The 21,097-nt window shown below is 49.1% G+C and overlaps 1 protein-coding gene and 1 non-coding gene across 2 annotated transcripts; both read left to right on the top strand.

Moving 5' to 3' along the window:
- The first annotated feature begins 157 nt into the window (after positions 1–157).
- On the top strand, positions 158–9,339 carry LOC123462353. The gene is given in 3 exon segments (XM_045155601.1): positions 158–640; positions 3,267–3,509; positions 4,086–9,339. Coding segments are annotated over 3 exon segments (4,257 nt in total). The 3' UTR covers positions 7,617–9,339.
- Positions 9,340–11,777: 2,438 nt separating this feature from the next.
- On the top strand, positions 11,778–12,052 carry LOC123462620. Its single transcript, XR_006638407.1, has one exon.
- The last annotated feature ends 9,045 nt before the right edge of the window (positions 12,053–21,097 follow it).

Here is a 21,097-nt window from a genome sequence, read left to right on the forward strand (position 1 = left end):
GAGCCCGGGACTGCCCGGAACCTCTGCGGTCAGCCCGAGTCCTCCCTGGGCCTGTGGCGGCCCGGCACGCCCACCGGAGACGCTCATTGGGCCGCCTCAGAACTGGCTTCCGTGATTGGATGAGGCTGGCCCGCAATTACTCGATTAGACCAATCAGATGAGAGGTGGGCCTCACGCTTGCGCAGCCTCCTACCGGCTTGCCGTTCCGACCCTGGACAACCCCGCTTGGCTCGTTGATTGGAGAGGACCGACGTCCTTCAGAGTCACGCGGCGGGACACCGAGAGGCGAAGCGAGGAGAGCGCGACTTTCCTCCCCAGGACGGCCGGAATTCTCCCGCCCGAGCGCCGCAGCCGCCGCGGGGCGGGGTTTCGCGCGCTCCCGGGGAACGCCGGGAAGGGGTCACTTCCGGACGAAGGTTGCAGTTCCGCCGTTGGCGGCGCCGCCGGTTGTCCCGGCTTCGGAGCTCGCAGTCCTGCAGGGCGGGCGTGCGGAGAGGCCGGGGCCGTGAGCAGGCCTGTTCCAGGCTTGGTGAGCGTCCGCGTTTCTGGAGGGCCGCGGCCGAAGGCAGTCCGTCGGGGGACGGGGTCGGCTGGCGCTCTGCACCCGGCCTGCCCGGGGTTCCTGAGCGCGGGCCGAGTCGTGAGTCCAGGCCGCGCACGTGGCGCGCGGTTTATTTTTCTTTTCACATTTTATTTATTTATTTGCAAGCGTCACTTTGTAAAGCTGTTTTACGTGGGTAATGGGGGTTCCAACCGAGATTTTTACGCTTTGCAGGCAAGTGCCTTTAATGCTGAGCCTTCTCTCCAGCCCCCGTGCGGTTCTTTCTCTAGAACAATTTTCGTTTTATTAGAAGTGTGTAAAATTGAGTTGCGGATGTGGCTCAATAGACTGCTTGCCTAGCTTGCACAGAGCCCCATTAGTAACAGCCCCAGCACTGCATCAATAACCGGGATTTGGAAGTTGTGCAGGTGTGCAGTCCCAGCACTTGAGAGGTGGAGACAAGAGGGGTCAGGAGTTCAAGGTCGAACTACCTAGCGAGTTCTAGGCCAACCTGGCCTATATATAAAAATGTGTAGGTCAGCCTGGACCAGAGTGAGACCCTACCTCGAAAATCAAAGGAAGAAAAAGAAAAATAGAAAACGTGTAAGGTGGTTTCCTATGATCCCTGGTTTTCAGAACTCACTGACTTTCCTGCCCATGTAATCATTGTGCTAGGGTCAAAAAAAGGGAAGCCAGATGTAGTGATGCACACTTTTAATCCCAGCACTCAGGAGGCAGAGGTAGGAAGGTGACCGCAAGTTTGAGGCCACCTTGACACTAAGTAGTGAATTCCAGGTGAGACCCTACCTCGAAACAAAAGACAAAGGTTCTGGAATGGAGAAGGCCTGCACACCTGTAGGACACAGCGCTCAATAGGCTAAGGTTTGCGGATCAGTTGAACCTGGGAGTTATAGACCAGCCTGATATTATAGCAAGTCTCTGTCTTTGAAGAGATCAAACTGATGCTGAAAGGATAAAAGTTGCCCTGTTTTCTAGTTGCTCCGCTAACCTGCCTTTTTAAGCTTCTGTAATAAGGCTTGCTTGCTGCTGCATTGAACCGCAGAACTGCCATTTTACAACCGCCTCCATTTTGTAAAAAGCATACCATGAGGAACCTGACCTTTTGTGCGCCTTACACAATGCCTAAATTCCAGGAACTCGAGCTGAACAAACAACTCCTAGTTCCTCATTAAGATAGCTCCCCACCTGGACACAACCAATCAACGGTCAACACATATCTGAAGCCCCCAGACACGAGCCCACCCCGTGGGCCCCACCCAATCAGAGGGACCCACGGCTGGAAAGCCCTATGACTATGCATACCTATGATTTTAGCCTTTATAAGCTGACCAAACCCGTTACTAGGGGCTCTTCACCCCTCCTGCGAGAGGAATCTGTGTTGAGCCCCGATGCATCGGATTCAATAAACCTCGTGCGATTTGCATTGAGAGCGTCCTGCGTGAGTGTTCTTGGGGTCCCGTAGACAGCCCTGAGCGGGGACCCCTCCGGGAAACCCCACATTTGGCGAGCCAGCCAGGAGTCTCTACAGGACCCCAGACCTCATCTAGGACCCCTCAGAGGTAAGAGGCACCTCCCGTCTTGTCTGTGTATGTCTGTACTTTTATATCTGTCCTCTGGAAAAATTCTCGATTTCAACCGGTTTCAGTATCTGGATGCTTTCCCTTTGGGTGCTCTGAGTCGGGGCTGACGGGCCTGAGGACCACCACCCAGCAATCTGGAGGACGCTCCTGATTGCCCCCAGGAGACAGGTTTTTCTGTCTCCTATCTGAAGAACTCGGATCGAGTTCGCCTCTGTCGGGAAGCATCATCTGGGTCCCGCTCGCCGCCATCTGCTTCAGTTTCGTTTTTACTCGAGCAGCGAGCGGGCCGCCTTTGTCTCTTTGTTCTCGGTGTTCTCCAGATCCTTTTGCTCTCCTATCTCTTTTATTTCTCTTCTAACATGGGACAGACTATCTCAACCCCTTTGGACTTGACATTAGCTCACTGGACTGACGTTAAGAGCTGAGCTCATAGTTTATCTGTTGAAATAAAGAAAGGAAAATGGCAAACTCTATGTGAGGGAGAATGGACTATGTTTAATGTTGGATGGCCCCGAGGAGGGACCTTCAACCCAGATCTTATTCAGGCTGTTAAACGGATCATCTTGCAGGAGCCCGGAGGCCACCCCGACCAAATACCTTACATTTTTACTTGGCAGGATCTTGTCCAAAACCCGCCTTCCTGGTTGAAGCCCTGGATTCCTCCCCAACCCACTAACAGTAGCCCCTCGGGGGATTCAAAAGTTCTCGTTGCAGGACCCCCCCGGAAGGAAAAGAAGATTTACCCGGACATTCAGACGGAGCTCCTCCTGGATTCACCACCTCCCTACCCGCCAACCCACACCCCCACAGCTCCTCTTCCTGCCCCCTCACAAGAAGGGACACAGGGGGGCCCAGCCACGGGGACCTGGAGTAGGCGAGCTCTGTCTCCTGATACTACCTTTGCCCTACCACTCAGGGCTATAGGACCCCCACCCCCTTTAGGACCAGGAGATGACCCAACTCAGAGACCTCTGTCACCCTTACAATATTGGCCTTTCTCCTCTGCAGACCTTTATAATTGGAAGGCCAACCACCCTCCCTTCTCGGAGGACCCCTCAAAATTAACTGCACTCATGGAATCCCTAGTTTTCTCCCACCAGCCCACATGGGACGATTGCCAGCAGTTACTCCAGACTCTCTTCACGACTGAGGAGAGGGAATGTATCCTGTTGGAGGCCAGAAAGAACGTCCCTGGTGACGACGGGCGCCCAACCCAACTCCAGAACGTTATAGATGACGGGTTCCCCCTGATCAGACCCAACTGGGACTTCAACACCCCTGACGGTAGGGAGCATCTCCGAATCTATCGCCAGGCTCTGGTGGCTGGTCTCCGCGGGGCTGCAAGACGCCCTACCAATTTGGCCAAGGTAAGGGAAGTCATTCAGGGACCTAATGAGGTCCCCTCTTTGTTCCTCGAGCGCCTCATGGAGGCCTATCGTAGATATACGCCCTTTGACCCTATGGCGGAGGAACAAAGGGTTTCAGTGCTGATGTATTTTGTAGACCAGTCAGCGCCAGATATCAGAAGGAAATTGCAAAGACTAGATGGGTTAAGCCGCTATACTCTGTCAGACTTAGTTAAGGAAGCAGAAAAGGTTTATAATAAAAGAGAAACTGAAGAGGAAAAAGAAGAGAGAAGGACAAAAGAACAGGAAGAAAGGGACTATAAACGTGATAAGAGACATGAGAAAAACATGACTTGAATTCTGGCCGCCGTAATCCAGAATAGAAAAGACACAGGCAGACCTAGGGATACTAGACAGAAACAAAACCTGGGCAACAGGCGCCAATTAGAAAAGGACCAATGTGCCTATTGCAAAGAAAAGGAACACTGGATTAAGGACTGCCCCAAAAAGAAACCAAAAGAGGTTCTGACCCTAGAAGATGATGAATGAGGGGGACGGGGCTCGGATCCCCTCCCCGAGCCTAGGGTAACTTTGAAGGTGGAGGGGAAACCCATCCGGTTCCTAGTGGACACTGGCACCCAACACTCGGTCCTACTGAAACCAGAAGGACCCCTTTCTAACAAGAAATCATGGGTGCTCGGGGCTACCGGAAATCAACAATTTTCATGGACTACCTGAAGAACGGTGGACCTAGGCGTGGGCCGGGTATCCCACTCGTTCCTCGTGATTCCAGGCTGCCCCGCTCCCTTATTGGGACGGGACTTATTAACAAAAATAGGAGCCCAAATTACCTTCACAAAGAAGGGCCCCCAAGTAACTGACCAACATGGGGAAATTATCCATGTTCTAACCATGAAACTAGAAGATGAACATAGGCTATTTGAAAGGCCTCAGACCAATGCAGACATTGGCAAATGGCTCACCAAAGTCCCGGGAGCATGGGCCGAGACTGCCGGGATGGGATTGGCCACCCATCCACCACCAATAATTGTTGATCTAAAGGCTTCCGCAACACCTGTCTCAGTACGTCAATACCCCATGAGTCAGGAGGCCAGAGAAGGAATAAAACCTCACATAATGAGGCTCTTAGAATTAGGAGTCCTAAGAAGGTGCCAATCTCCCTGGAATACCCCTTTGCTACCAGTGCGCAAGCCAAATACCAATGACTATCGCCCAGTTCAGGACTTAAGGGAGGTTAATAAGAGGGTTGAAGACCTACACCCAACCGTGCCTAACCCCTATAACCTCCTGAGTTCACTACCTCCGGACCGAGACTGGTACACAGTCTTGGACCTAAAAGATGCTTTTTTCTGTCTGCCACTGCATGAAAAAAGTCAACTTATCTTTGCCTTTGAATGGAAGGACCTAGACTCCGGAATCTCCGGACAGCTGACTTGGACTAGGTTGCCTCAAGGATTCAAAAATTCACCCACCATCTTTGACGAGGCACTTCACCAGGACCTGGCCTCCTTCCGAACCTCAAACCCACAGGTAACTCTCCTCCAATACGTTGACGACTTACTCCTTGCGGCTGGAACCCAAACTGAATGTGAACAGGGGACAAAGGCACTATTAGAGGAGCTGGCCCGCCTGGGTTACCGCGCCTCGGCGAAGAAAGTCCAACTCTGCAAAAAGCAAGTAACCTACTTGGGGTATTCCCTGAAAGGAGGGCGGAGATGGCTATCGGAAGCACGTAAACAGGCTGTGGAACAGATCCCAGTGCCTGCAAATGCCAAACAAGTATGGGAATTCCTGGAATCTGCAGGATTTTGTAGACTGTGGATACCGGGGTTCGCCGCCCTGGCGGCCCCCCTTTACCCCTTGACCAAGACGTCTGCAGTTTTCCAATGGGGAGAGGAACAACAACAGGCTTTTGACGACATCAAGCGTGCCCTCTTAAAGGCACCCGCTCTCTCCCTTCCCGACACCTCCAAGCCATTCTACTTGTATATACATGAGCAGAAAGGCATTGCAAAAGGGGTACTGACCCAGAAACTAGGGCCCTGGCGAAAGCCAGTGGCCTATTTATCAAAAAAGTTGGATCCTGTGGCCGCTGGGTGGCCCCCTTGCCTTAAGATTATTGCCGCCGTGGCTTTACTTTTGAAGGATGCTGATAAATTACCTCTGGGGCAGACTGTCACAGTCATTGCATCCCATGCACTGGAGAGTGTCATCCGCCAGCCTCCAGACCGATGGCTCTCAAACGCCCGAGTCACCCACTACCAGAGTCTCCTTCTTAACCCGGATAGAGTCAAGTTTGCACCCCCTACTCAACTAAACCCGGCTACCCTCTGGCCAGACCCCGACTCCACAGTAATCCACAGCTGTGGGGACATCTTGGCTGAGGTTACCGGAACGAGACCTGATCTGACGGACCAGCCACTACCGGACGCCAAGGTAACCTGGTTCACTGATGGCAGTAGCTACCTCCTCGAAGGTAAGCGGATGGCGGGGGCGGCAATTGTTGACGGAGACAGGGTGATTTGGGCTATCAAACTGCCTGAAGGGACTTCAGCCCAGAAGGCCGAACTAATTGCATTAACCCAGGCCCTAAATATGGCAGAGGGAAAAAAAGCTACCATATATACAGACAGCCGGTATGCTTTTGCAACTGCACATGTACACGGTGCCATATACCAACAGAGAGGATTATTAACCTCTGCAGGAAAAGAAATCAAAAACAAACAAGAAATTTTAGATTTACTCGATGCCCTGCATCGGCCGGCCAAGCTGGCCATAGTCCATTGTCCGGGGCACCAGAAAGGAAACTCTCTAGTGGCAAGAGGAAACAGGATGGCTGATGTAGAGGCCAAAAAGGCTGCTCAAGGAGCGTGTCTGCTCCCCTTAGTTGAAAAAGAAACTGGCCTCCCAAAGTTACAGCCTTCAGAATATACTGAACAGGACCTAGAAGATATGACTAGGATACAAAAGAAATTTAATAAGGACACTCAAAGATGGGAGACAGAAGAAGGAAAACATATCCTACCTAGACAACAAGCAGAATCCACTCTGCAACAGCTGCATAGGCTAACTCATTTTGGAGCTAGAAAATTAATAGAAACCCTCAAAAAGACTGACTATCACATAATAGGACTCAAAGAAATGGCTGAGAAGCTGGTAAAACAATGCATCCCATGTCAAAAAGTAAATGCCCAGACCTCCCAGACGGACCCTGGAAAGAGACTTCGCGGAGATCGACCAGGCTTATATTGGGAGACTGATTTCACTGAGCTGAAGCCTGCTCGCTACGGGAATAAATATCTTCTAGTTTTTATAGACACATTCTCTGGATGGGTGGAAGCCTATCCCACTAAGAAAGAGACTGCCACAATGGTAACCAAAAAACTTTTAGAAGAAATCATCCCCAGATATGGGGTACCTCAGGTAATAGGCTCAGACAACGGTCCTGCCTTTGTTGCCCAGGTAAGTCAGGAGGTGGCCAGAACTTTGGGGATCAATTGGAAATTACATTGTGCTTATAGACCCCAGAGCTCAGGACAGGTAGAAAGAATGAATAGAACATTAAAAGAGACCATAACTAAATTGTCCTTAGAGACTGGCTGTACAGATTGGGTGATGCTCCTTCCGTGGGCCCTCTTCCGAGTTCGCAACACCCCTTACAAGTTTAACCTAACTCCTTTTGAGATTTTATTTGGTGTCCCGACCCCACTTAATAAGTTGTTAATGCAGAACCCAGATATAATTTCTTCCTCTGATCTGAACCACAGGCTCCAGGCGCTATATATCCTCCAAAAGGACTTATGGCCAAAACTGAAGGAGAGCTATCTGCCTGCTAAGGACCCAGCCCCGCATTCATACCAGCCAGGGGACTCAGTCTACGTGAGGCGACACCGACCCTCAAACCTCGAACCTCGTTGGAAAGGGCCCTTCACGGTACTCCTGACGTCACCCACCGCCGTGAAGGTAGACGGGATAGCTGTCTGGATCCACGCATCCCACGTGAAACCAGCTCCATCACCTGACCCCCGCTGGCAGCTGACAAAGACTGATAACCCCCTTAAACTGCGTCTTCGCCGTGTCTCTGTCAGCCGCGATGAAGTTTCTTAAGGTTTGGACGTTGTTAATTATATTGTTGCCTTGTTCTCTATCCTCTTCACCCTATCAACTTTACAATTATACCTGGCAAATCATTAACCAAGCAGGAGATGTAGCTAACTCCACATCTCAACTATCAACGTCTACTCCCTGGCCCCCTCTCGAGGTAGACCTGTGTGCCCTTGCACTAGGAGCCGACCCACAGTGGGGCACCCCCGACCATTTTTGGCCACAAAACAAGCCTATAAATACTGGAAATCGATACCTTCCCCAGTATGGGTGTGGCAACACGGTTGACAGAACCCTTCTCAATACGGCCCCAATTTATGTCTGCCCCGGACCCTCCCATAGACCAAGAACATCAAATTACTGCGGTTATTATAACGATTATTTTTGTGCCTCCTGGGGATGTGAAACTACTGGAGATGGGTCCTGGCGCCCCTACTCTTCATGGGACTATATTACAATAAAAAGAAAAAGCCCCATAGAAGAAAAAGACTTAGCGCACCACGTCGTAGGGGGACAACTTATAGTACTTCCCCAGGAGAGATGTAATAACTGGTGTAACCCCATCCTGATATCTTTTACAGAAAAAGGAAAAAGGGCAAAATGGGAAAATAATAGAGGACTTGAGTGGGGCCTTCGCTTGTACGTGTCAGGGAAGGACATCGGCCTAACTTTTAAGATTAAGCTAACCAAAACTCTCCCAGATTCCCAAAAAGCCAGTATAGGCCCCAACCCTGTACTCCATAACCCACAATCCCCAGCTCAACCTGAACCACCCCAGCAATCACTCCCCTCTACTTCCCCAACTGCAGCTGCCTCCACCTTTTTCAGACCCACAGTTCCCCCAAGGTCCCCTTCCTCTGCCGATCTCATCCTAACTCTGATCAATTCCTCTATTCAGGTCTTTAATTCTGTCAACCACGCTCTGGGGGAATGTTGGATTTGTTACTCTTCCAGCCCCCCCTTCTATGAAGGACTAGCCGCCTCAGGAAAAGTAACGTTTACCAATGAGACCTCTGGCCTACGGTGGAGGCCCCCACCTGGCACTCAAGGACTCACTATGAGTTTTGTCTCTGGAGCAGGACTCTGTCTGGTAGGCCCTCATATGTTGCCCCCTACCTCCCTCCAAGAGATCTGTAATCAGACTCTCACCATAGATTCCAAAAGTTACACATATGCTTTGGCCCCCTCGGACGCCTACCTCGCCTGCTCCACAGGGTTAACTACCTATATAGAAATAACAACTTTCCTAGACAAAAAGGACTATTGTGTGCTTATCAACTTGCTGCCCAGGCTTACTATAAGAAGCTCTGATGATTTTCAAAGAATGTGGAATCCTGACCTCTCTGCCCCCTCTAGGAATAAGAGAGAGCCCATAACTACTCTTACATTAGCCTTAATAACGGGGTTGGGTGTGGCAGGAGCAGGCACTGGCGTAGCTTCCCTTGTCACCTCTAACCAACAATACGCTCAGCTTAGCTTAGCAATAGACAAAGATCTACAAGAGTTACAGTCAGGAATGCAGAACCTAAAGGACTCGGTTTCTTCACTTTCAGAGGTTGTATTACAAAATAGAAGGGGCCTAGATTTATTGTTTTTACAGCAGGGGGGACTCTGTGCAGCCCTAAAAGAAGAGTGCTGCTTCTATGCAGACAAGACTGGATTAGTAGAAAACAGCTTGCAGAAAGTACGAGAAAGCCTGGAACAATGTAAACGAGAGAGACAACAGAACCAGTCTTGGTATGAATCCTGGTTCACCAGGTCCCCCTGGATGACTACTTTAATCTCCACCTTGCTAGGGCCACTCATCATCTTAATTCTCCTCTTCACCTTTGGTCCGTGCATAATAAATAAATTAGTTACCTTTATTAGAGAAAGGATCAGCACAGTCCAAGTCATGATACTTAAACAACAGTACCAGTCTCTTGCAGAAACTGAAATTCCATGATTGGAATTATGACAAAGAAAAGGGGGAAATGAAAGGATAAAAGTTGCCCTGTTTTCTAGTTGCTCCGCTAACCTGCCTTTTTAAGCTTCTGTAATAAGGCTTGCTTGCTGCTGCATTGAACCGCAGAACTGCCATTTTACAACCGCCTCCATTTTGTAAAAAGCATACCATGAGGAACCTGACCTTTTGTGCGCCTTACACAATGCCTAAATTCCAGGAACTCGAGCTGAACAAACAACTCCTAGTTCCTCATTAAGATAGCTCCCCACCTGGACACAACCAATCAACGGTCAACACATATCTGAAGCCCCCAGACACGAGCCCACCCCGTGGGCCCCACCCAATCAGAGGGACCCACGGCTGGAAAGCCCTATGACTATGCATACCTATGATTTTAGCCTTTATAAGCTGACCAAACCCGTTACTAGGGGCTCTTCACCCCTCCTGCGAGAGGAATCTGTGTTGAGCCCCGATGCATCGGATTCAATAAACCTCGTGCGATTTGCATTGAGAGAGCCCTGAGCGGGGACTCCTCCGGGAAACCCCACAATGCCATGACAGGCTTCAATAAAGTACCATTTTAACTATGCCTAAGATTCAGTTTTCCAGAGAGAAAGGCAGAAATTCTGGGGAAAAATCACCAACAAAGGGCTGTTAATCAAGTGACCCTGACATGGGGTTGGGGAAGATAGCTGCCCAGGGTTCTGAGTCAGTTCCTGGAGACATGCCCAAACATGTCCCTTTTGCCCCAACCAATCAAACATATGCAACTGTAGCTGCTGCTTGTCTAGCCAGTCATATTAAAGGATTACCTGACCTGCCTAGAATTCCCTAGTTGTGTCTAAAAGGGGCCTGCGCATTACTCTGGGGTGCCATTTTGTATGACTGGTTAACCAGCACTTGCTGGCTGATTCTGCAAAATAAACACTCTTTGTTTTTACATACTGTTTGAGTCTGGGGTCTTTCTTAGGTGATTTTCAGACCCTTATATTTGGGGGCTCATCTGGGATTGGTGGGAACTTGCCCTCCTTCCCCCCTCCCCCCCCCCCACTCAATAGTGGAGCACTTTCAGGGCAATAGTTGGTTCTCTGCTGATTGATGAGTTTGGGCGTCCCTCTGTAGTGTGTGTCTTTGCTCTGTTCTTTTTTTTTTTTTCAGGTAAATCTGGTTCTGGTGTCCAGACACAATCTGGAGACCCATAAAGGTCAGGTGGATGCACCAATTAATGCCTCTGGGCCAGGGATTCCGAGGATGCTCTGGACCCCCATTCATGGGATAGGCTGCCAAAAGGGCCACTGTCAGCATCATTTTGGTTTCTTTTTCACTGAGGGGAAATTTGTTTCTGTGACTGTGTGTTTGTGTCTTGTTTGTCCTTTTCTACCTTCTTGTGAGACACCATAGGACAAGCAGCGAGTTCCACTCCACTGGACCTAGTCACACACACTTCAAGGATTTCCAATGCCTGGCGGACAATCTGTGTTTGATCAGTACAGTCGGGAAAACTAACCATCTTTTGCAGGAATGAATGGCCAACTTTCAATGTGGGATGGCCAGAGGGAGGCACTTTCCACCTCTCCACCATTTACAAAGTTAAAGGTATTGTGTATGGGAATGAATCCTGGATATCCTGACCAGGTCACATACATCACGGTCTGGCAATATGTAGTGGAAAGCCCCCCCTCCCTGGCTGAGCTCCATCCTCAGAAACAAAAATGTTCTAAAAATGTTTAATAAGGGCATGGTGGTGCACACCTTTAATCCCAGTACTCAGGAGGGGAGGCTGAGGTAGGAGGATTGCTGTGAGTTCAAAGCCAACCTGAGACTGCATAGTGAATTGCAAGTCAGCCTGGGGCTGGAGAGATGGTTTAGTGGTTAAGGACCCAGGTTTTATTCCCCAAAACTAATGTAAGCCAGATGCACATGGTGGCACATTCGATGAGTCTGCCTGCAGTGGGTGGAGGCCCTCGTATGCCCATTCTCAATCTCTCTTTCATAAATAAGTAAAATATTTTTAAAAATGGGTTCTGACATTGATCTCAGAGCAGCTGTGCAGAGTTTTCAGGAAGGCTTGAGGCTCACTGTGAGAAATGACGAGCCTTAGGCCCTTTGCTTTACTCTCAGATATACATATGCTTATCAACCAGGAACAGAGCTTGGGACATGGCAAATGCTCTCATTGCGTGGACCTGGATCCAGGAGGGCAGGACGCATAATGCTGTGATCTGTAGTCTTGGACCCGCGCTGGGTTGGTGGTACCCTAGAGCACACCAGGACTTGCAGAAAAAGCATACTCCAGAGGAAGCTGAGGCATGCCTGCTCCAGAGCCAGCAGTTCCATGTGCAATTTTCCTCTGATAGGTCACAGTACTGTTGCCACGGCGATGATGACCACGCCATGTCATCATCTATCCACCAACAGTAAGAGAAACTTTGCAGTCAAGATATTGGCTAGCAGACGGAGTGGGTTCTGTTGGACACTAAGCACTGCTACAAAGAAACTTTTGTTTTAAGCCTTGAGTTCGAAAACATGTCTGGATGTGACCTGTGTAGGTAGCAGGCGCAGGAGGCCGCTAGTCATGCTGCCTCCACAGACTGCAGGGAGGTGAGCTCGGGTGCTCGGCTCCCGTTTGCTTTTCTGAGTCCGTGGCTCCAGCCATGTGATGGTGCTGCCACATTCGGGTGGGTCTTCCCTCCTAAGTTAACCATTTCTGAACTGGAGAGACCTTCATAGGCACACCCAGGAGTGTGTTTCCATGGTGATTCTAATTCCTACCAAGTTAACAATGTATTATACTTGGCTTTGGAAGTATCCACCTTTTTTTTTTTTTTTCTCTTGAGGTAGGGCCTCACTCTCACTCTGGCTGAACTAGAACTCACTGTAGTCCCAGGCTGACCTCCAACTCTCAGTACCTGTCTTTTGAATAGGGTTAGAATGTGACATGTCAAGGGAAAGCATGTTTGTGCTCCTTAAGGACAAGGGGGGTGGCTTTGGTAGAGTAACCTGGGGCAGGAAAGCAACTCGTATATCTAAGCATTTATGTTTCAGGGAGCCAGAGCCTTGCCTTAGTGATTGAGTGCTAGCCTAGTATATAGAAGACCCTTGAATCTCCAGCACCGAATAATAATACATTTTGGGCTAGAGAGATGCCTCAGTGGTTAAGGCACTTGCCCGTAAGCCCTAACGACCAGAGTTTGATTCCATAGTACCCATAGAAAGCCAGATGCACAAAGTGGTACATGTGTCTGGAGTTTACCTGCAGCAGCTGGGGGTTCAGGTGTACCCATTCTGTGCACAAGTTTAATCCCAGCACTCAGGAGGCCAAGGTGGTAGGATTGCTGTGAGTTGGAGGCCAGCCTGAGACTACATAGTAAATTCCAGGTCATCCTGGGTTAGGGCAAGATGCTACCTCAAAAAAAGAAAAAATTTTAATAAACAGCTCAAAAAAAAAAAAAAAAGCCGTGGAGCTCAGCCACCAAGGCATTCTCTGCATCCCCAGGAAAGAGCTGGAGATGCCTTTGGATTTTGACTTCCTCTCTCTCTGACAAGGCAGCTGGGTTTTACGTTTTTGTTGTTCATTCTAGTTCTGGTTTTGTTTCATTTTTTTTTTTTCTTTTTATTTATTATTTAGAGGCAGAGAGAGAGTGCGTGAGAATGGGCATGACAGAGCCTCTAGCCACTGCAAACAAACTCCAGATGCATGCACTACCATGTGTATCTGGCTTACATGGAACGTGGAGAATCAAACCTGGATCTTCGCAGGCAAACACCTTAACTGCTAAGCCATCTCTCCAGCCCTGCTTTCATTTCTTGAGACTGTCTTGCAGTGTAGCCTACCTAGGCTGGCCCAGAAGTGAAGGTCGTAGCATGAGGGTGGGGAATACAGGTGTGTAACACCATGCCCAGCAATATCTGCTTTTATAAATACATCAGTCGTGGTTAGACTTTGTGTCCAGACCACTGGGGAATCCCCCTGGTGCTATTAAGCCCTTGGGAACGTTGGCCTCTAGTCTTGGCACTTCAACTCTTTCTATCATGGACAATATTGCCTCCTACCAAAAGGAATCGCAGGTTTGTGGATTAAGGGCTCTCCTGAAAGTTAGGGGAATTAAGCTCTCCCAGAGAGAAGCCATCTCCTGGGAAGAAGTCCTCCAGATCACCCCTTGGATGATTTCTGGGGATCCATATGACCCAGACATGTGGACCCACATAGCTTATTTATCCAGGAGACAGGAAGTTTAGGAAGGGAACCCCCAGCTTTTCTCCCAATTATAGCAGTGGTTAGGCAGTGTATTAGCCAACCCCCCCCCCAGACCCATTTCCATGCAAAAATGAGATGGTGACTCTGATGAGAGTCCTGAGTACTGGCCAGTGGCAGACCTCAGTTCCCTTGAAAAAGCAATAGAAGAAATTAGAAAAAAAGTGACCTCAAACTTCCCTACACCCACTCCCCTGTATCTGCCTTGGCCACCATACCTCCTGCCCAATCCGGCTGCTCCTCTCTGGACTCACTACACAGGCCAAAAGAATCCCAACGTGATCATCTCCCCTGGCCAGGAGCCCCCTCCACCCAGCCCCCCACTTACCATACAACAACTATGTAAGGCTCGAGATAACAATAGAAAGGCATTCAGTGTGGAAACAGAAGCTTTTCCTGTTAGTGTTGAATCAACTCGGCTCAGCCCTATCAAGCCAGTGATCACAGGCGGTTAGGGTGAGATCCGTGCGCCATGGACTTACTCCCTCCTGAGCTATGGGGCTTCACTGATAGCCCCAGGACTGGCGTGACATCTGTCGGTCCTCAGTCCTCGCTGCCTAGTCTCCTGTTCCTTCAGTGGGAAGCCCTCTACAGAGACGAATGCCTCCAACAAATAAAAAGAAACCTAAATCAAAATAGCCCCTGGGGGGGTTGATGAATTATTTCTCAATTTCTCCACAGGCCCAACAGCCCCTAGGGTTCTATGACCAAGTGCACCTCTGTGCCCTCCAGGCATGGGATAGAATACCCCCTCCCCCAGTACACAGGATAACACCTTTTCCTTATAGTCCCTTCGTCAGAAGCCAGAGGAAACCCTCTGATTTTATATTAAGGACAAAAACCAATATAGAGGGAACAGCCCGGGGCCTCCTTCTCAAAAGCATTATTTGGGAAGGCATGAGTTCAGAATGTAAGCCAATTTGCCAAGGTCTCGAGGATGAGCATTATGATAACCGGATAGCTGCCACTCAGGATATCAGGACTGCCTCAAACAAGGCCGCCTCTGGCACAGACCTTAGCAGCAGCGGCCTTAAAACCCAGAGGCAGATGCTTCGATTGCAGAGAAGAAAGACACTGGAGAGGGTAATGTCCCCAACATCAGGCCACTAAAGGCACCCCCCTCTTCCAAAAGCAGTTTACCCTAGACGTCACGAGGGGTGTCATTGGAAAAAAGATTGCCACTCTGCTTATGACAAAGACGGCAAATGCCTAGAGCTTTTAAACTGCAAAAGGGGCAACCCTCAGCCCCTCCGATAAGAAGGAAAACCCATACTATACAATGGGTAACAAGCATCCTAGAGGGGGCCCACCCAAGGCTGGCCTTAGAGGTCGGATGGGAAGTTTTCAAATGTCTAATTGAGACTGGGGCAGATAAGACAATCCTAAAGTGATCTAAGTTCCCCAAACACTGGAATTAATTCCCAAGCCCCAGCTAATAGGGGTAGGTGGACCTTCACAGGCATATGTGACCAAGGAGGCCTTTAAGTGGAAGGACCCAGATAGAACTACAGGTCTCATCCGACCACTAGTAGGCCGAAAAGCAGTTGCTATGGCATGAAGGCCACAATTGCATCAAGGCCTTAATATTGATCATTACATGGATGACATCCTAGTATGGAGATTCCTCCACCTCCAGCCGAGCTAAGGGATCAATTAATACCTTCCCTCACTGAGGCAAGCTTCAAAATTGCCCCAAATAAAGTCCAACTTATCCCACCCATAACTTTCCTGGGGACAGAACTCTCTCTCACCTCTGCTCAGCCTCTTAAACCCACACTCCCCCAGAAGCTCACATTGGCTTCACTTCAGAGCTTTCTGGGGAACCTCAACTGGCTCTGGCCATGGCTCCCTGTCCCTACCAGTGATTTACAACCCTTATTTGACATGTTAAAAGGTGACAAAGACCCATCTTCCCCTGCCTTCTAAGCCCAGAGGCAAAACAGGCATTAACCAAGATTAATAACATTTTCTGATATGGCACTTGCCCAGTACTCACCAGACAAGTCAATTGAGCTTCCCAACCATCATGGGAGCACTATACCAACCCCAAGGAGTCCTGGAATGACTCCACACTTCCATTGACAGTGCCCCACACCTATTAACAGAGAGATTGATGCCCTTGTGGCCATGATCAAAACAGAGATCAGGCTCTCCAAACCTTGGACAAAGAACCTGACACTATCATAACCCCCTAGACCCTCATGAATATACAATGGCTGTTCAGGAACCACTCCAGATTTGCCATCAGCCTAATAGGCTTCCCTGGTCATATTGACAACCACTACCCTAATAAAAAACGATTCCTGCAATACTTTTAAAATGGCTCCCACCCCACCTCTTCAAGAAAACCAACCCCCAGAGGGCACCCCATTTTTACAGACGAGGGGAAGAGAGGAGCAGCTGTACTTCTTTACCACCCAGGGGACCAACCTCCCAACATCATTTTTAAGGAACTTCCTAACAAATCCCCACAATATAAGGAACTGTATGCCTTCTATCTGGCACTCATTGAGGGGAAGGCCCCTTTAATCTCTTTTCAGACAGCATTTATGCAGTTAACATCCTCCCTTACAAATCCGACTAGATGAACTTACACCCCTGCTGATAAAAGTCTCCAACCTGATATGCAAAAGAAGGGTCCCCCTATTTGTGCAATACATAAGGACTCGCAGCCCCTTACCTGGCCCCTCACTGAGGGAAATGCACTAGCAGGCCAGTCAGCCTCCTATGGAGACCCAACAGACACCTTCCTGGCCACCCTGAGGAAGCAAAAAAATTCCTGCTGGCACCCACATATACCTTAAGGGAGTACAATCACACTTCCCTCTGATTTCCAAAGGTCAACTCCAACGTGTACTAAAAACATGCCAGTCCTGTGCCTCACTAATAACAACACCTGCCCTTCAGATGATGCCCTCCCCCCCCCCCAGGCTCCAGGCCAATGTCATTTGGCAGATTGACATCACTCATATTCATCAATTTGGTCGTCAGAAATATGTGTTTGTGACAGTGGACATTTACTCCCATTATATATGGGCCATGGCACAAACAGGAGAGAACTCAAAAAAAAAAAAAAAAAAACCTTATACATCATATGCTTTCTACCTTTGCCATCATGGGCATCCCCTACCAAATAAAAACTAATAATGGCCCAGCTTTTGTCAGCTCTTCATTCAAAGCTCTTGCATGCAATGGAAGATTAACCTTCATACAGGAATCCCACATAACCCATGAAGCCAAGGTATAGTCGAAAGAACACACCAAACCTTTAAAGCCCAACTTAAAAGACAACAGCCCAATACTTATCCACCCAATCTTCCGTTAGCCATGGCCATGACTACTTTAAACTTTGTCAGTATATATAAAAACTCCCAACACCCACCCCTATCACCCTCCACTGGCATACACCAGAGACTGCCCCTCCCATTCTGGTGCAATGGTGAGGTCCTTTAGATGGAACATGGAAGGGACCAGACCCCCTCCTCACCATGGGAAGGGGATTTGCTTGTGTCTTCCCACAGGATCAGCCCAAACCCATTTGGGTACTGGCCCAAAATGTCTGATTCAGCCCCACTGACCAAAAGATGGCCTGCCTGATGCTGACAGAGCAAGGTCAGAGGCAATGCCACCCCTGCTGACATCACATGAGCCAGAAAAGGGGAGCCCCCTGGAGGGACATTCATGATCTTGTGGATGCTGCCAAAGCCATATGCCCGCCACAGGCATGCTCTCTGCCATTTTATTGGCAGCCTTGACCATTTTACATTCCAATGCAAATGTCTCTCTTGCTGCCTCTGCCCCACTTTTCCCCACTAATGTTTTCCAATGGCGCTTTGAAGCCCGAGAGACCTATCAATGGGCCAATGAAATTGTCAGCACAGGATATTGCCCCACTAAGGGCTGCCAAGAGACTGTCAGCTTCCATATCTATCCTAAGTCTGTACACTGCAGTCAAATCATGGCATGCTTTGCCTATTGCCAGACTGACAAAAGGTGCCTAGAAAACCAGAACTGTTATGGAGGATGCTGACACAATGACTGTGTCTTAGAACAAAGAGACAATGTACAGATAGTGTTCTCCTAAGCTCCCACATAAAGGGATCCTGGGATGGGTGCTGGCAGGTGGGGTGACGGGGAAGCTCTATGTTCACAGACTCCGTCATCTCCCTCTGGTACTGCTCATACTACTAGACCAGTGTGTTCCTGCTTGCCACCCAATGCAAACTAACCACCACCACTTTTTCAGGAAGAATAAGTCACAAAAAAGATACAAGCCACCATAACCTGGGCACAATACACCCAATATGTGGCCAACCTTCTCCCCTTTACTAACTGTCCTCATGCTTCTAACTGCTTCTTTTGTGTGTCCCCTGCTAACCACAGACCTGATTAATGCCACCCTACATCTATAACCAACTATTCCCGACCCCGCCTCACTGATATCCCCTTTTTCTATTCCAGTCAGGGCATGCCTCTGCCTGTCCAGCTCTAAGCTAACTAGAGCTGAATGTCTCCTCAATATTTCCATAACCAGGACCACGTGTGTCAAGACACCCGCTCTCTGTTGGTGTAAAGGGCTAACCGCCCCATGCATGAATATTTCCTCTCCCACCTATTGTTCCCCAGTCTGATTGTTCCACCATTGTATCTCTGTGAAGAACTGGAAGCCACCTATGAGCTCTGTCTGTGCCAATGGAGAGAGATTTTCATCCCTCTGCTGGTGGGCTTCCACCCGACACTGACCCTGGGAGCTTCCAGTGTTGCAGGAGCCGCTCTTGTCCAGACCAACCACCTCACTGGGGACTTCCAAGACAAGCTTGTCTCTCTAGAGACAATTGAACTTTCTTGTGGGCGTGGTACTCCAAAACCATCAAGCCTTAGACCTCATTACGGCTGAACATGGGGATATGTGTGGTCTTGGGAGAAGAATGTTATTTTTTGTCAATGAATCAAATGTTGTTGAACAAGATGTAAAAGCCCTAAAAAGCTCAGCAAGAAGCTACTCGACTGCTACAAACCTAACAACCCCACTGGTTCTCTAACCCCTTAGTCACTTGGCTTCTCCCCTTCCTTGGCCCCCTCCTTGCTATAGGAACCCTGTTACTTGTGGCCCCCTGCTTCATCAGACTTCTCAGACAACAAATAACTAATATTGCTAAGGTTGCTACCAATCAGGTCCTTGTACACCATCTAGCTCTCTCTGGACCTGTGATAGACTATAGAGAGCTCACTCAGTGCGATGATACTGCCCATTATAAAAACAAAGGGGAGCAGTCAGGCACAGGTTAGGGTCCTGGGCCATTGAAGGTTAAAGCAAGCCTGACCTGCCAGGCATGGCGAAGGGTCCTGGGACTGGCCACAGGAGGTTGCAGCTGGCCTGGACCCTGATAACCTCAGGCTGACAGGAGTGAGTCCACTCCCTCTCCCAGCCCAGGGCACCTGGACATCCTGATAAGACTTAGGTGTCCTTTCCCCAGAGCCTGTGACCTCTGGCCACTTGCCTGTCATGTTCTTATATGTCAACGAGGTATCAGCCAGCAGCCTTTGCACAGCCAATCCCCCACAACCCATACCCCATACCTTTTCCCACCACTACTTAGACCCTGTGACCTTTCCCAATCACCTGTGATGTCACTACATGCTAATTAGGCGTCAGCAGGACCTTTGAACTAACCAATCCCCTTATGACCCATACCTCTTCCCACTCTTTCAGAAAGGATTATTAGCCCATTCCCCTGGCAGATTGAGTTGTTCTCTGAAGCTGTCTCCTGGCGTTTCTTCCCGTTGCACTCAAGGCCACTCAGGACCCTGCTCTGCTGTTGCCTGGATACTTTCGGGGAGCCGGTGCACAACAGCCCCAAGGAACCAGGGACCCACAGTTCCTCTGCTCTCAAGAGTTACCCCACTGTGGGTCTACATTGTTTTTGTTCTTCTGACAGCTTCATGTCTATGCATCCCTTTGAATAGAAAAACTAGGATACAAGATGAGTGGAACCTCCCTGTCACCCCAGCACTCAGGAGGCTGAGGCAGGAGGATCTTGAGTTGAAGCCAGCATCTTGTTGATATGCTTCAGCATTCTGCTCCTTTATAGACTATGTTACTTCCATATCTAGTTTTGATTTTCCTACAAAATCTTAGCATTATTAACAAGTCTATGGAAAATGACATGCACCACCTCTGCTGGCTTGCAGATGCATAGACACATATATAGGTAAGTGATACTGTAAAATTATAATGATAATTTCAAATATCAAGTGAAGAACTTTTGGTTTGGGTGTCAGTCATCTGGACAAGGCCTCAGTCTGTAGCCCTGGCTGTTCTTGAACTTTTGGCACTCGTCCTGCTTCAGCCTCTTGGTGGCTGAGAGTACTGGTGTGCACCTCCACACACACCCACTTTCACTTCCACACACGGTGCGGTCTTCCCTTTAGTTCTCTTCTCATACCAATAACTGTGGGTGCCTGGATTTGCTTGTTTAGATGGCTTCACACTAGCCCAGGCTGGCTTTGAACTCATGGCAATCCTCCTGACTCAGTTTCATGAGTCCAGGATCACAGGTGTGAGCCACCATGCCTGGTCCATATGCCTTAAAGTTATACATCTAGCCGGGCGTGGTGGCGCACACCTTTAATCCCAGCACTTGGGAGGCAAAGGTAGGAGGATCGCCATGAGTTTGAGGCCACCCTGAGGTTACATAGTGAATTCCAGGTCAGTCTTGGCTAGAGTGAGACCCTACCTCAAAAAAAAAAAATAAATAAATAAAAAATAAATAAACAAAGTTGTACATCTATTGGACTTTGTCCTGTTGAAAAGTGTGCTATAGAGCCGGGCGTGGTGGTGCACGCCTTTAATCCCAGCACTCGGGAGGCAGAGGTAGGAGGATTGCCGTGAGTTCGAGGCCACCCTGAGACTCTATAGTGAATTCCAGGTCAGCGTGGGCTAGAGTGAGACCCTACCTTGAAAAAAAAAAGTGTGCTTTAATTTCAAGTTAAAAGAGTCAGATTTGGGGATGGAGAGTTAAGACAGTTGCATGCAAAGCCTAACTACCCAGGTTTAATTCCCCAGTACCCACATAAAGCAGGATGCACAAGTGGCACATGTATCCGGAATTTGTTTGCAGCAGTTAGACCCTGGCATGCCCATTCTCTCCTCCCCCCACCTCGCACCCTTGCAATAAATAAATTGAATAAACATTTTTTAGGAAGAGTCAGATTTCATGTGAGGTCGAATCAAGGTTGAGGAGGAACTTGTGGGCTGTCTGTCCTTCCTGTCTGCTTAATGAG

This window comes from Jaculus jaculus, chromosome 7 (genome assembly GCF_020740685.1).
Source record: "Jaculus jaculus isolate mJacJac1 chromosome 7, mJacJac1.mat.Y.cur, whole genome shotgun sequence".
Taxonomy (NCBI): domain Eukaryota; kingdom Metazoa; phylum Chordata; class Mammalia; order Rodentia; family Dipodidae; genus Jaculus; species Jaculus jaculus.